This window comes from Ammospiza caudacuta, chromosome 3 (assembly GCF_027887145.1).
Source record: "Ammospiza caudacuta isolate bAmmCau1 chromosome 3, bAmmCau1.pri, whole genome shotgun sequence".
Classification (NCBI taxonomy): Eukaryota; Metazoa; Chordata; class Aves; order Passeriformes; family Passerellidae; genus Ammospiza; species Ammospiza caudacuta.
The window spans coordinates 116580403-116596130 of NC_080595.1; the positions used below are offsets into that span (position 1 = coordinate 116580403).

The 15728-nt window shown below is 39.1% G+C and overlaps 1 protein-coding gene across 1 annotated transcript in view; it reads left to right on the plus strand.

Moving 5' to 3' along the window:
- ELP3 (elongator acetyltransferase complex subunit 3) overlaps positions 1 to 15728 on the plus strand; it is a 198767-nt gene that overhangs the window by 2171 nt on the left and 180868 nt on the right. Inside the window, exons 2-4 of the mRNA XM_058802830.1 lie at positions 1227 to 1326; positions 5264 to 5402; positions 9949 to 10019. Of these exons, the coding sequence (XP_058658813.1) occupies positions 1227 to 1326; positions 5264 to 5402; positions 9949 to 10019 (310 nt within the window). The remainder of the gene's footprint in view (positions 1 to 1226; positions 1327 to 5263; positions 5403 to 9948; positions 10020 to 15728) is intronic.

Sequence of the window (15728 nt, forward strand, 5' to 3'; positions counted from 1 at the left end):
CACTCCGTGCTCTTCTCCAGCCTGACCCATTCCCACCCTGAACCATTCCCACCCAACCATTTTAAATTTCCATTTCAGATCCCCATGGATGTGGCACTTGGGGACACTTGGTGGCCCTGGAATTTCTGGGAATGATTGGACTCTGGAGCCCTTTTCCATCCTGAACCATTCCACGGTTCTGTGACAGGAATTTCAATTTAAAATCCCCGTGGATGTGGCACTTGGGGACACTTGGTGGCCCTGGAATTGCTGGGAATGGTTGGACTGTGGAGCTCTTCTCCAGCCTGACCCATTCCACGGTTCTGTGACAGGAATTTCAATTTTAAATTTCGATTTCAAAGCCCCGTGGATGTGGCACCTGGGGACACTTGGTGGCCCCGGAATTGCTGGGAATGGTCAAACTCTGGAGCTCTTCTCCAGCCTGACCCATTCCACGGTTCTGTGACAGGAATGTGCAAAATGTGTGTATTTTATAATTGGCTTTTTGCAAATACCCAAATGAATATTAGATGTGTTGTGTTAGAAAGTGATGCTGGATTCATTCTCTTAAGTCGTGTGGTAAATGGAGTTTTAGGTTATAAAAAATGTTGAAATAGAAACTCTGCTATGTAGGATACTTTTTTTAAAGAGACAGCAGCCACAGGACACCTGAATCTTTCAGAGAAAAAGAATTTATTGCTCTGTTATCAGAAAAAATGAACTTCTGCTGTGAGGACTCAGAGGAAGAAGCTGAGGATGAGCAGACAGAATCCTGTGTTTGAATGGAATTTATGCATGAATATGCAACAGGCTGTTGTTTTTAAGGGTTAATCCTCTGTTAATGTGGGTCCTTTTTCGGGCTTATTTTACCCAGAAAAAGTTACCCAGACATCCATAACTTTTTATCTCTATTATCTCATATTGCTCTAATTCAAATTGTCCAAATTATTATTATTACTCTAACTGCAATATCATTATTACTCTGATCGTATTAATATTATTATCACTCTAATTGTATTAATATTTTCATAACCATTTGATTCCTATGAAACTTTGAAAATTTCCAAACCAAGCGATTGCTGTTTTTCACAGCAATTTCAAGCTGGGTTACAACGAGCAGGAAAATCTCTGATTTTTCTCTGTTTTTGCCCCTTTTCTCACAGGAATTTCAAGCTGGTTTATGGCAAGCAAGAAAACCTCTAATTTTTCTCTGTTTTTTTCCCATTTTTCCCTCATTTTTGGCCCAGGGGAGCAGAGCCAGGCCGAGCTGATGGTGATGGCCATTGGGGACATCATAAAGGAGCTGCTGGAGGCCCACGAGCAGGGCAGGGACGTGGATGTCAACAGGTGAGAGAGGAACACCCAGCTCCCATTTCACACATTTTCTGTGAAAAAATCCCCAAAAAATGGGAAATTCTGGGCTGATTTCAGGCTGGGAGTGAGGAACATCCTCAGCTCTCATTTTCACACATTTTCTGTGAAAACATCCCCAAAAATGGGAAATTCTGGGCTGATTTCAGGCTGGGAGTGAGGAACATCCTCAGCTCTCATTTCACTCCTTTTTCTGTGAAAAACCCCCAAAAATGGGAAGTTCTGGGCTGTGAGTGAGGAACATCCCAGCTCTCATTTCACACATTTTCTGATATAAAACCCCCCAAAAATGGGAAATTCTGGGCTGTGAGAGAGGAACATCCCAGCTCTCATTTTCACACATTTTCTGATATAAAACCACCCAAAAACGGGAAATTCTGGGCTGTGAGTGAGGAACATCCCAGCTCTCATTTCACTCCTTTTTCTGTGAAAAACGCCCCAAAAATGGGAAATTCTGGGCTGATTTCAGGCTGTGAGTGAGGAACATCCCAGCTCTCATTTTCACACATTTTCTGATATAAAACCCCCCAAAAATGGGAAATTCTGGGCTGTGAGTGAGGAACACCCCAGCTCTCATTTTCACACATTTTCTGATATAAAACCACCCAAAAATGGGAAATTCTGGGCTGTGAGTGAGGAACACCCCAGCTCTCATTTTCACACATTTTCTGTGAAAAAATCCCCCAAAAAAGGGAAATTCTGGGCTGATTTCAGGCTCTGAGTGAGGAGCATCCTCAGCTCTCATTTTCACACATTTTCTGTGAAAAAACCCCTCAAAAATGGGAAATTCTGGGCTGATTTCAGGCTGTGAGTGAGGAACATCCCAGCTCTCATTTCACTCCTTTTTCTGTGAAAAAAAAACCCCAAAAAATGGGAAATTCTGGGCTCTGAGTGAGGAACATCCCAGCTCTCATTTTCACACATTTTCTGTGAAAAAATCCCCAAAAATGGGAAATTCTGGGCTGTGAGTGAGGAACATCCCAGCTCTCATTTCACACATTTTCTGATATAAAACCCCCCAAAAATGGGAAATTCTGGGCTGTGAATGAGGAACATCCCAGCTCTCATTTTCACACATTTTCTGATATAAAACCACCCAAAAACGGGAAATTCTGGGCTGATTTCAGGCTGTGAGTGAGGAACAGCTAGCTGTGAGTTGATTTTTGGTGTTTCCCACACATGCAGCTGCTTCTGTTTGATCTTTCTGCCTGCATCTGTGTGGCACAGATGGAAAGGAGGGCAGGATTTGGGTGATTTTTGGTGATTTTGGGTGATTTTGGGTGTTTCTGGTGGCAGCCTGAAGGCCAAACCCTCAGGCAGGCACTGACAGCTCTGAGGTGATTTTTGGTGTTTTCACTCACACTGAACTCTTTGTGGAGCAGAACTGGAAAAACATGGCTGGATCTGTGTGGCACAGATGGAAAGGAGGGCAGGATTTGGGTGATTTTGGGTGATTTTGGGTGATTTTTGACGATTTTGGGTGTTTCTGGTTGCAGCTGCAGACCAAACCCTCAGGCAGGCCCTGACAGCTCTGAGGTGATTGTTGGTGTTTCCCAGACTCTTTGTGAGGCAGAACAGGAGGAACCTGCCAGGATCTCTGTGGCACAGGTGGAAAGGAGGCAGATTTTGGTGATTTTTGGCGTTTTTTGGTGATTTTTGGTGATTTTGGGTGTTTCTGGTGGCAGCCTGAAGGCCAAACCCTCAGGCAGGCCCTGACAGCTCTGAGGTGATTTCTGGTGTTTCCCAGACTCTTTGTGCAGCAGAACTGAAGGAACCTGCCTGGATCTCTGTGGCACAGGTGGAAAGGAGGCAGATTTTGGTGATTTTCATGTTTTTTTAGTGATTTAGGGTGTTTTTTGGTGATTTTGGATATTTTTTGGTGATTTTGTGTGTTTCTGGTTGCAGCTGAAGAGCAAAACTTCAGCCAGGTAAGGGAAGCTATGATTGGATTTTTGGTGTTTCCCACACCCTGCAGCTGGGTGTGTTTAATATTTCTGCCTGCATCTGTGTGGCACAGATGGAAAAGAGGCAGATTTTGGAGATTTTGGGGCATTTTTTGGAGATTTGGGGTATTTTTTGATGATTTTGGGTGTTTCTGTGAGGCTGCACACCAATCCCTCAGGCAGGCACAGCTGTGAGCTGACGTTTGGTGTTTGCACACACACTGGAACTCTTTGTGTAGCAGAACTGGAGGAACCTGCCAGGATCTCTGTGTGGCACAGATGGAAAAAGAGGCAGATTTTGGTGATTTTTGGCGTTTTTTGGTGATTTTTGGTGATTTTGGGTGTTTCTGGTTTCAGGCTGAGGACCAAACCCTCATCCAGGCACAGCTGTGAGTTGATTTTTGGTGTTTGCACACTCCCTGGTTGTGTTCAATTCTCTGCCTGGAGAAATCTGCCTGCATCTGTGTGGCACAGATGGAAAAGAGGCAGTTTTTGATGATTTTTGGTGATTTTGGGTGATTTTGGGTGTTTCTGGTTGCAGGCTGAGGACCAAGCCCTCATCCAGATTCAGAGAGCTCTGAGTTGAATTTTGGTGTTTGCACAGAGTGTTCGTGTGGCAGAACTGCAGGAACCTGCCAGGACCTCTGTGGCACAGGTGGAAAGGAGGCAGATTTTGGTGATTTTTGGCGTTTTTTGGTGATTTTTGACGATTTTGGGTGTTTCTGGTTGCAGCTGCAGACCAAACCCTCAGGCAGGCACTGACAGCTCTGAGGTGATTTTTGGTGTTTTCACTCACACTGAACTCTTTGTGGAGCAGAACTGGAAAAACTTGCCTGCATCTGTGTGGCACAGATGGAAAGGAGGGCAGATTTGGGTGATTTTGGGTGATTTTTGACGATTTTGGGTGTTTCTGGTTGCAGCTGCAGACCAAACCCTCAGGCAGGCACTGACAGCTCTGAGGTGGTTGTTGGTGTTTCCCAGACTCTTTGTGAGGCAGAACAGGAGGAACCTGCCTGGATCTCTGTGGCACAGGTGGAAAGGAGGCAGATTTTGGTGATTTTTGGCGTTTTTTGGTGATTTTTGACGATTTTGGGTGTTTCTGGTTGCAGCTGCAGACCAAACCCTCAGGCAGGCCCTGACAGCTCTGAGGTGATTGTTGGTGTTTCCCAGACTCTTTGTGCAGCAGAACAGGAGGAACCAGCCAGGATCTCTGTGTGGCACAGATGGAAAGGAGCTCACATTTTGCTGATTTTACTGATTTTTGATAATTTTGGGTGGTTTTATTTGCAGATTAAAGACCAAAACCTCATCCAGGTTCTGGCACTTGTGAGTTGATTTTTGGTGTTTTCCCAGACTGTTTGTGTGGCAGAACAGGAGGAACCTGCCAGGATCTCTGTGTTGGAGGTGGAAAGGAGCTCACATTTTGCTGATTTTGCTGATTTTTGACCCTTTTGGGTGGTTTTATTTGCAGATTGAAGACCAGGACCTCAGGCAGGCACAGCTGTGAGTTGATTTTTGGTGTTTCCACAAACAGAACAGGAGGAACCTGCCAGGATCTCTGTGTGGCACAGGTGGAAAGGCGCTCACATTTTGCTGATTTTACTGATTTTTGACCATTTTGGATGTTTTTATTCGCAGATTGAAGACCAGGACCTCAGGCAGGCACAGCTGTGAGTTGATTTTTGGTGTTTCCACAGACAAACAGAACAGGATGAACCTGCCAGGATCTCTGTGTGGCACAGATGGAAAGGCGCTCACATTTTGCTGATTTTGCTGATTTTTGACCATTTTAGATGTTTTTATTTGCAGGCTGAAGACCAGGACCTCGGCCAGGCACAGCTGTGAGTTGATTTTTGGTGTTTCCACAGACAAACAGAACAGGATGAACCTGCCAGGATCTCTGTGTGGCACAGATGGAAAGGAGCTCACATTTTGCTGATTTTTGCTAATTTTGGGTGTTTTATTTGCAGACTGAAGACCAGGGCCTCGGCCCGCTACGGGCTGGCGTCGCAGCCGCGCCTGGTGGACGTGATCGCGGCGGTGCCGCCGCCCTTCCGGAAGGTTCTGCTGCCCAAGCTCAAGGCCAAGCCCGTCAGGACGGCCAGCGGGGTGAGGCTGAAGGGATTCCCCTCCTTCCCCCTCACCCTCCCTGATCCCACCCAAAATTTGGGGCAAATCCCCCAAAATTCGGGTTCAATCCCACCAAAATTCGGGTTCAATCCCACCCAGAATTTGGGTTTAATCCCACCCAAAATTTGGGTTTAATCCCACCCAAAATTTGGGTTTAAATCCCACCCAAAATCTGGGTTAAATCCCCACCCAAAATTTGGATTTAATCCTACCCAAAATCTGGGTTTAATCCCACCCAATATTTGGGTTTAATCCCACCCAATATTTGGGTTTAATCCCACCCAATATTTGGGTTTAATCCCGCCCAAAATTTGGGTTAAATCCCACCCAAAATCTGTGTTAGATCCCACCCAAAATTTGGGTTTAATCCCACCCAAAATTTGGATTAAATCCCACCCAAAATTTGGGTTTAATCCCACCCAATATTTGGGTTTAATCCCACCCAAAATTTGAGTTTAATCCCACCCAAAATTTGGGTTTAATCCCACCAAAATCTGTGTTAGATCCCACCCAATTTTTGGGTTTATCCCACCCAAAATTTGGGTTAAATCCCACCCAAAATCTGGGTTAAATCCCCACCCAAAATTTGGGTTTTATCCCACCCAAATTCTTTATATCAGACCCAAATTCATACTCCAAGCACCTCAGCCTGTCCATATCAGACCCCAATTCACACTGAAAACAGCAGTTCTTTTATCAGACCCCAATTTACTCTGAAAACATCAGTTCTTTATATCAGACCCCAATTTACTCTGAAACCACCTAAATTTCCATATCAGACCCCAATTTATACTGACACCACTCAGTTCTTGATATCAGACCTCATTCTTGATATCAGACCCCTGTTTACACTGAAACCACCTAATTTTTATATCTGACCCTAATTCTTGATATCAGATCCCAATTTTTTCAAAAACCACCTAATTGTCATATCAGACCCCAAATTTACACTGAAACCACCTAAATCTGCATATCAGACCCCAGTTTATACTGAAACCACTCAGTTCTTGATATCAGACCCCAATTTATACTGAAAACACCTAATTCTTGATATCAGACCCAAATTGACACTGAAACCACCTAAATCTTTATGTCAGAGCTCTGTTTATTCTGAAATCACTGAATTCCCCATATCAGACCCCAGTTTATGCTGAAACCACCTAATTTTTTATATCAGACCTAATTCTTGATATCAGACCCCAATTTACACTGAAGCCATGTAATTTTTTATATCAGACCTAATTATTTTTATCAGACCCCAACTTTTACTGAAACCACCTAAATTTTTATATCAGACCCCAATCCATACTGAAACTACCTAAAGTTTTATATCAGACCTAATTTTTGATATCAGACCCCAATTTACACTGAAACCACCTAAATCTTGATATCAGACCCTGATTTATCCTGAAACCACCCTAAATCTTCATATCAGACCCCAATTTATACTGAAACTACCAATTTTTTTTATATCAGACCCCAATTTATCCTGAAACCACCTAAAGTTTTATATCAGACCTAATTTTTGATATCAGACCCCAATTCACACTGAAACCACCTAATTCTTTATATCAGACCCTGATTTATCCTGAAACTCCCAATTTTTTTATATCAGACCCCAGTTTATCCTGAAACCACCTAATTTTTTATATCAGACCAATTCTTGATATCAGACCCCAATTTACACTGAAACCACCTGATGTTTTATATCAGACGTAATTCTTTTTATCAGACCCCAACTTTTACTGAAACCACCTAAATTTTTATATCAGACCTAATTTTTGATATCAGACCCCAATTTACACTGAAACCACTCAATTCTTTATATCAGACCCTGATTTATCCTGAAACCACCCTAAATCTTCATATCAGACCCCAATTTATACTGAAACTACCAATTTTTTTATATCAGACCCCAATTTATCCTGAAACCACCTAATTTTTTATATCAGACCTAATTTTTGATATCAGACCCCAATTCACACTGAAACCACCTAATTCTTTATATCAGACCCTGATTTATCCTGAAACTCCCAATTTTTTTATATCAGACCCCAGTTTATCCTGAAACCACCTAATTTTTTATATCAGACCTAATTCTTGATATCAGACCCCAATTTACACTGAAACCACCTGATTTTTTATATCAGACCTAATTCTTTTTATCAGACCTCAACTTTTACTGAAACCACCTAAATTTTTATATCAGACCTAAGTTTTGATATCAGACCCCAATTTACACTGAAACCACTCAATTCTTTATATCAGACCCTGATTTATCCTGAAACCACCCTAAATCTTCATATCAGACCCCAATTTATACTGAAACTCCCAATTTTTTTATATCAGACCCCAATTTATCCTGAAACCACCTAATTTTTTATATCAGACCTAATTCTTGATATCAGACCCCAGTTTACACTGAAACCACCTAAATCTTGATATCAGACCCAATTTGTACTGGAACCACCTGATTTTTTATATCAGACCTAATTCTTTTTATCAGACCCAAACTTTTACTGAAACCACCTAAATTTTTATATCAGACCCCAATTTATACTGAAACCACCTAAATCTTGATATCAGACCCCAATTTATTCTGAAACCACCTGATTTTTTATATCAGACCTAATTCTTTTTATCAGACCCCAATTTGTACTGAAACCACCTAAATTTTTATATCAGACCCCAATTTACACTGAAACTCCCAATTTTTTTATATCAGACCCCAGTTTATCCTGAAACCACCTAATTTTTTATATCAGACCTAAATTCTTGATATCACACCCCAATTTACACTGAAACCACCTAAATCTTGATATCAGACCCCGATTTATCCTGAAACCACCCTAAATCTTCATATCAGACCCCAATTTATACTGAAACTCCCAATTTTTTTATATCAGACCCCAATTTATCCTGAAACCACCTCAATCTCCATATCAGACCCCAATTTAAACCGAAACCACTCAATTCTTGATATCAGACCCCAAATTATACTCAAACCACCTCAATCTCCACATCAGACCCCAATTTCTACTCCAACCACTCAATTCTCCATCTCAGACCCCAAATAATTAATCCATTAATTTATTATTTATTCACCTTACAGAACCTAGGAACATCCATCAATATTGAACAGGATTCATTAAGCATTCCTGTTTCTTTCTGTCTTTATTTTCCCCTTCAAGGCTTAACCCAACTCAATTTTACCACAAAGCAACCCCAAAACGACCCACAGAAACCCCCAGCACCCCCAAACTTGCAGGAATTTGTGAAATTTTGTGAATTTTGGGGTAAATTCTGCAATTTCCCTGCAGGTCTCAGTGGTGGGCGTGATGTGCAAACCCCACCGGTGCCCCCACCTTAAATTAACCCCCATCGATTTTACCACAAAACAACCCCAAAACAGCCCCCAGAAACCCCAAATTTGCAGGAATTTGTGGGATTTTGTGAATTTTGGGGTAAATTCTGCAATTTCCCTGCAGGTCGCCGTGGTGGGCGTGATGTGCAAACCCCACCGGTGCCCCCACCTTAAATTAACCCCCATCAATTTTATCCCCCCCAAAATGACCCCCCAGAAACCCCCAAACCCCCAGCACCCCCAAACTCGCAGGAATTTGTGGGATTTTGTGAATTTTGGGGTAAATTCTGACATTTCCCTTTCAGATTGCAGTGGTGGCTGTGATGTGCAAACCCCACAGGTGCCCCCACCTTAAATTAACCCCCATCAATTTTACCACAAAGCAACCCCAAAATGACCCCCCAGAAACCCCCAGCACCCCCAAATTTGCAGGAATTTGTGAAATTTTGTGAATTTTGGGATAAATTCTGTAATTTCCCTTTCGGATTGCAGTGGTGGCCGTGATGTGCAAACCCCACCGGTGCCCCCACCGTAAATTAACCCCCATCAATTTTACCACAAAGAAACCCCAAAACAACCCCCCAGAAACCCCAAATTCGCAGGAATTTGTGAAATTTTGTGAATTTTGGGGTAAATTCTGCAATTTCCCTGCAGGTCTCAGTGGTGGCCGTGATGTGCAAACCCCACAGGTGCCCCCACCTTAAATTAACCCCCATCAATTTTACCACAAAACAACCCCAAAACAACCCCCCAGAAACCCCAAATTTGCAGGAATTTGTGGGATTTTGTGAATTTTGGGGTAAATTCTGACATTTCCCTGCAGGTCGCCGTGGTGGCCGTGATGTGCAAACCCCACCGGTGCCCCCACCTTAAATTAACCCCCATCGATTTTACCACAAAACAACCCCAAAACAGCCCCCAGAAACCCCAAATTTGCAGGAATTTGTGAAATTTTGTGAATTTTGGGATAAATTCTGTAATTTCCCTTTCGGATTGCAGTGGTGGCCGTGATGTGCAAACCCCACCGGTGCCCCCACCGTAAATTAACCCCCATCAATTTTACCACAAAGAAACCCCAAAACAACCCCCCAGAAACCCCAAATTTGCAGGAATTTGTGGGATTTTGTGAATTTTGGGGTAAATTCTGACATTTCCCTGCAGGTCGCCGTGGTGGCCGTGATGTGCAAACCCCACCGGTGCCCCCACATCAACTTCACAGGGAACATCTGTGTGTGAGTATTGGGGAAAAATCAGATTTATCAGATATCAATGGCTGGAAAAACCCAATTTTATTTCTGAAAATGACAAATGGGGTGATAGGACTGCAAGGAATGGGATTTTTTTATTTTCTGAGCTGATTCATTTTCCAGCTTCAGCCTCACGCCGTGGATGTGGCAATGGGAAGGTGCCCTCAGCTCATCCCAGGGAACACACAGAGAATTCCATGTTTTATTACAATTTAATTTAAATTCATTTTTTTTTTTACAACCTAATTTCAATTTCATGTTTTATTGCAACTTAATTTAAAAGTTTTTTTGACCAATCACACAAAGTCAAAGCACATTGACAGCAGTTCTGTCCAATGGCAGTGGGAAGGTGCCCTCAGCTCGTCCCAGGCAGCACACAGAGAATTCTGTGTTTTATTACAATTTAATTTAAATTTCATGTTTTATTCCAAATTTAATTTAAATTTCATGTTTTATTAAAACTTAATTTAAAAGGTTTTTAATAATTGTACAAAGTCAAAGCACATTGACAGCAGTTCTGTCCAGTGACAGTGGGAAGGTGCCCTCAGCTCATCCCGGGGAACACACAGAGAATTCTGTGTTTTATTACAATTTAATTTCAATTCCATGTTTTATTACAACTTAATTTAAATTTCATGTTTTATTACAATTTAATTTCAATTTCATGTTTTAATACAACTTAATTTAAAAGTTTTTTAATAATTGTACAAAGTCAAAGCACATTGACAGCAGTTCTGTCCAGTGACAGTGGGAAGGTGCCCTCAGCTCGTCCCAGGGAACACACAGAGAATTCCATGTTTTATTACAATTTAATTTAAATTTCATGGTTTTAATACAATTTAATCTAAATTTTATTTTTATTACAACTTAATTTAAAAGTTTTTTTAAAATTTTACAAAGCAAAAGAATTTTGACAGCAGTTCTGTCCAGTGGCAGTGGGAAGGTGCCCTCAGCTCATCCCAGGGAACACACAGAGAATTCTGTGTTTTATTACAATTTAATTTAAATTCAGTGTTTTATTCCAATTTAATTTAAATTTCATGTTTTATTACAACTTAATTTCAATTTCATGTTTTATTACAACCTAATTAAATTTTTTTTTATAATTATACAGAGCAAAAGCACATTGACAGCAGTTCTGTCCAGTGACAGTGGGAAGGTGCCCTCAGCTCGTCCCAGGGAACACACAGAGAATTCCATGTTTTATTACAATTTAATTTAAATTTCATGGTTTTAATACAATTTAATCTAAATTTTATTTTTATTACAACTTAATTTAAAAGTTTTTTTACAATGATACAAAGCCAAAGAATTTTGACAGCAGTTCTGTCCAGTGGCAGTGGGAAGGTGCCCTCAGCTCATCCCAGGGAACACACAGAGAATTCTGTGTTTTATTACAATTTAATTTAAATTTCATGTTTTATTCCAATTTAATCAAAATTTTATTTTTATTACAACTTAATTTAAAAGTTTTTTTTACAATTATACAAAGCAAAAGAATTTTGACAGCAGTTCTGTCCAGTGACAGTGGGAAGGTGCCCTCAGCTCATCCCAGGGAACACACAGAGAATTCTGTGTTTTATTACAATTTAATTTAAATTTCATGTTTTATTACAATTTAATTTAAATTTCATGTTTTATTCCAATATAATTTAAATTTCATGTTTTATTACAATTTAATTTAAAAGTTTTTTTATAATTATACAGAGCAAAAGCACATTGACAGCAGTTCTGTCCAGTGGCAGTGGGAAGGTGCCCTCAGCTCGTCCCAGGGAACACACAGAGAATTCTGTGTTTTATTACAATTTAATTTCAATTTCATGTTTTATTCCAAATTTAATTTCAATTCCATGTTTTATTACAATTTAATTTCAATTTCATGTTTTATTCCAAATTTAATCTAAATTTAATGTTTTATTACAACTTAATTTAAATTTTTTTTACAATTCTACAAAGCCAAAGCACACTGGCAGCAGTTCCAGCCATTGCTTTACCTTTGCTTGGAACAATGAATTATTTTGTTTATTTTGAATCCAATTCCTGCTCGTCTCACACCCCAGGCAGCAGACAACAAAATTAATGGTACATTAATTACAAATAATTAATTAATTTCAAAGGTTTTTTACACTCACACAAAGCAGGAGCGCGTTGGCAGTAATTCCATTCAGCACTACAAGCACAGGAACCTTTGTTAAATTAATTAATTTATTTAATTAATTTAATGAAATTAATTAATAAATAAATTAAATAATAATTAATTTATTTTGTTAATTTTGAACCCCGAACCTGCAGAAATAAATCTCACATATAACAATAATAATAATATTAATAAAAATTGGACCTAATAATAAATAAATAATAATTTAAATAATAATTGTAATTAAATAGACCTATCTTACATAATAGAATAATTAAATAAATCTCACATATAATAATAAATAAAAATGGACCTAATAATAAATAAATAATAATTTAATTAGTAATTGTAATTAAATAGACCTATCTTACATATAATAATAATTAAATTACCTACCTTAACTATAATAATAATAATTAAATAGACCTATCTTACATAATAGAATAATTAAATAAATCTCACATATAATAATAATAATAATAATAATTAGACCTAATAATAAATAAATAATAATTTAATTAGTAATTGTAATTAAATAGGCCTATCTTACATAATAGAATAATTAAATAAATCTCACATATAATAATAATAATAATAAATGGACCTATCTCACATATAATAATAATAATAATAATAATAATAATAATAATAATAATAATAATAAGGACCTATCTCACATATAATAATAATAATAATTAAATGGACCTCACATATAATAATAATTGAATGGACCTATCTCACATATAATAATATAATATTAATTAAATTATAATAATATTAATTAAATGGACCTATCTCACATATAATAATAATAATAATTAAATGGACCTGTCTCACATATAATAATAATAATAATAATTAAATGGACCTATCTCACATATAATAATAGTAATAATAATTAAATGGAGCTATCGCACATATAATAATAATAATAATAATAATAATAATAATAATAATAATAATAATAATAACATTACACAGACCTATCTTACATATAATAGTATTTAAATTGACCTACCTTATATATAAAAATTATAATTAAATGGATCTTTCTCATGTATAATAATAATAATAATTAAATGGACCTATCTCACATATAATAATAATAATAATTAAATGGACCTATCTCACTAATAATAATAATAATAATAATAATAAGGACCTATCTCACATATAATAATAATAATAATAATAGTTAAATGGACCTATCTCACATATAATAATAGTAATAACAATTAAATGGACCTATCTCACATATAATAATAATAATAATAATAATAATAATAATAATAATAATAATAATAATAATAATAATAACAACATTACACAGACCTATCTTACATATAATAGTATTTAAATTGACCTACCTTATATATAAAAATTATAATTAAATGGATCTTTCTCATGTATAATAATAATAATAATTAAATGGACCTATCTCACATATAATAATAATAATAATAAATAATAATAATAATAATAAAATGGACCTATCTCACATATAATAATAGTAATAATAATTAAATGGACCTATCTCACATATAATAATAATAATAATAATAATAATAATATAATAATAACAACATTACACAGACCTATTTTACATATAATAGTATTTAAATTGACCTACCTTATATATAAAAATTATAATTAAATGGATCTTTCTCATGTATAATAATAATAATAATTAAATGGACCTATCTCACATATAATAATAATAATAATTAAATGGACCTATCTCACTAATAATAATAATAATAATAATAATTAAATGGACCTATCTCACATATAATAATAATAATAATAATAATAGTTAAATGGACCTATCTCACATATAATAATAATTAAATGGACCTGCCTCACATATAATAATAATAATAATTAAATGGACCTGTCTCACATATAATAATAATAATAATAATAATAATAATAATAATAATAATAATAATAGTAAATGGGCCTGCCTCACATATAATAATAATAATAATAAAAAAATGGACCTGTCTCACATATAATAATAATAATAATAATAATTAAATGGACCTGTCTCACATATAATAAGAATAATACTTAAATGGACCCGTCTCACATATAATAATAATGATAATAGTAGTGAAATGGGCCTGTCTCACATGTAATTATTCTGGTTTGCCGGACCTCTCCTGCGCAGTTTGTTCAGCGGAGGTGCAGTTTTATGTTTCATTTCCTCACCTCCCGTTATGGGCAGCGCCGTCTCCCGGAGCGGTTCCATCCCCGGCCCTGCTCCCGTTCCCCGCGGGACGGGAAAGTTCCGCTTCCGCACCTCGGGCCTCGATGGTTGGGGCGGATTGAATGGAAGTGGTGGCGGCAGCGGCCTCGAGCGGTCCCTGCTGCAGGGACCTGAGGGCTGGTGTGGGGAACGGTTCCTGAGGGAAACCAGTCCCGTGGGAGCGACACCGGGACAGGAGCTGGAGTTACCTGGCAGGAGGGGTTGGGATTGATCCCAGAGTGATCCAGGCTGGGTGTGGGGAACGGTTCCTGAGGGAAACCAGTCCCGTGGGAGGGACACCAGGACAGGATCTGGAATTCCCTGACAGGATAAATTGGGATTGATCCCAGAGTGATCCAGGCTGGGTGTGGGGAACAATTCCTGAGGGATCCCAGTCCCGTGGGAGGGACACCAGGACAGGATCTGGAATTCCCTGACAGGAGAGGTTGGGATTGATCCCAGAGTGATCCAGGCTGGGTGTGGGGAACGGTTCCTGAGGGATCCCAACCCCGTGGGAGGGACACCAGGACAGGGGCTGGAATTCCCTGGCAGGAGAAATTGGGATTGATCCCAGAGTGATCCAGGCTGGGTGTGGGGAACGGTTCCTGAGGGATCCCAACCCCGTGGGAGGGACACCAGGACAGGGGCTGGAATTCCCTGGCAGGAGAAATTGGGATTGATCCCAGAGTGATCCAGGCTGGGTGTGGGGAACGGTTCCTGAGGGATCCCAGTCCCGTGGGAGGGACACCGGGGACAGGACCTGGAATTCCCTGGCAGGAGAAATTGGGATTGATCCCAGAGTGATCCAGGCTGGGTGTGGGGAACGATTGCTGAGGGATCCCAACCCCATGGAAGTGACACCTGGGGACACGGATCTGGAATTCCCTGGCAGGAGAAATTGGGATTGATCCAGGCTGGATTTTGGGAACAATTCCTGCCCCATTCCCAGAGGAATCCGAAATCCCTGTGGAAGTGACACTGGGGACAGGATCTGGAATTCCCTGGCAGGAGGGGTTGGGATTGATCCCAAATTGTCCCTGGCCTCAAGTTGTTCCAGGGAAGTTCAGGTTGGATTTTGGGAACAATTCTTGTCCAGGGAGGTTTGGAATCCCCATTCCCAGCATAATTCCCAGTCCCTGTAGAAGTGACACTTGGGGACACGGATCTGGAATTCCTGATAGGAAGGAATTGGGGTTTCTCCCAGATTGTCCCAGGGAAGTTCAGGTTGGATTTTGGGAACAATTCCTGCCTGGAAAGGCTTTTCCAGGGAGGTTTGGAATCCCCATTCCTGAGGAATTCCCAGTCCCCG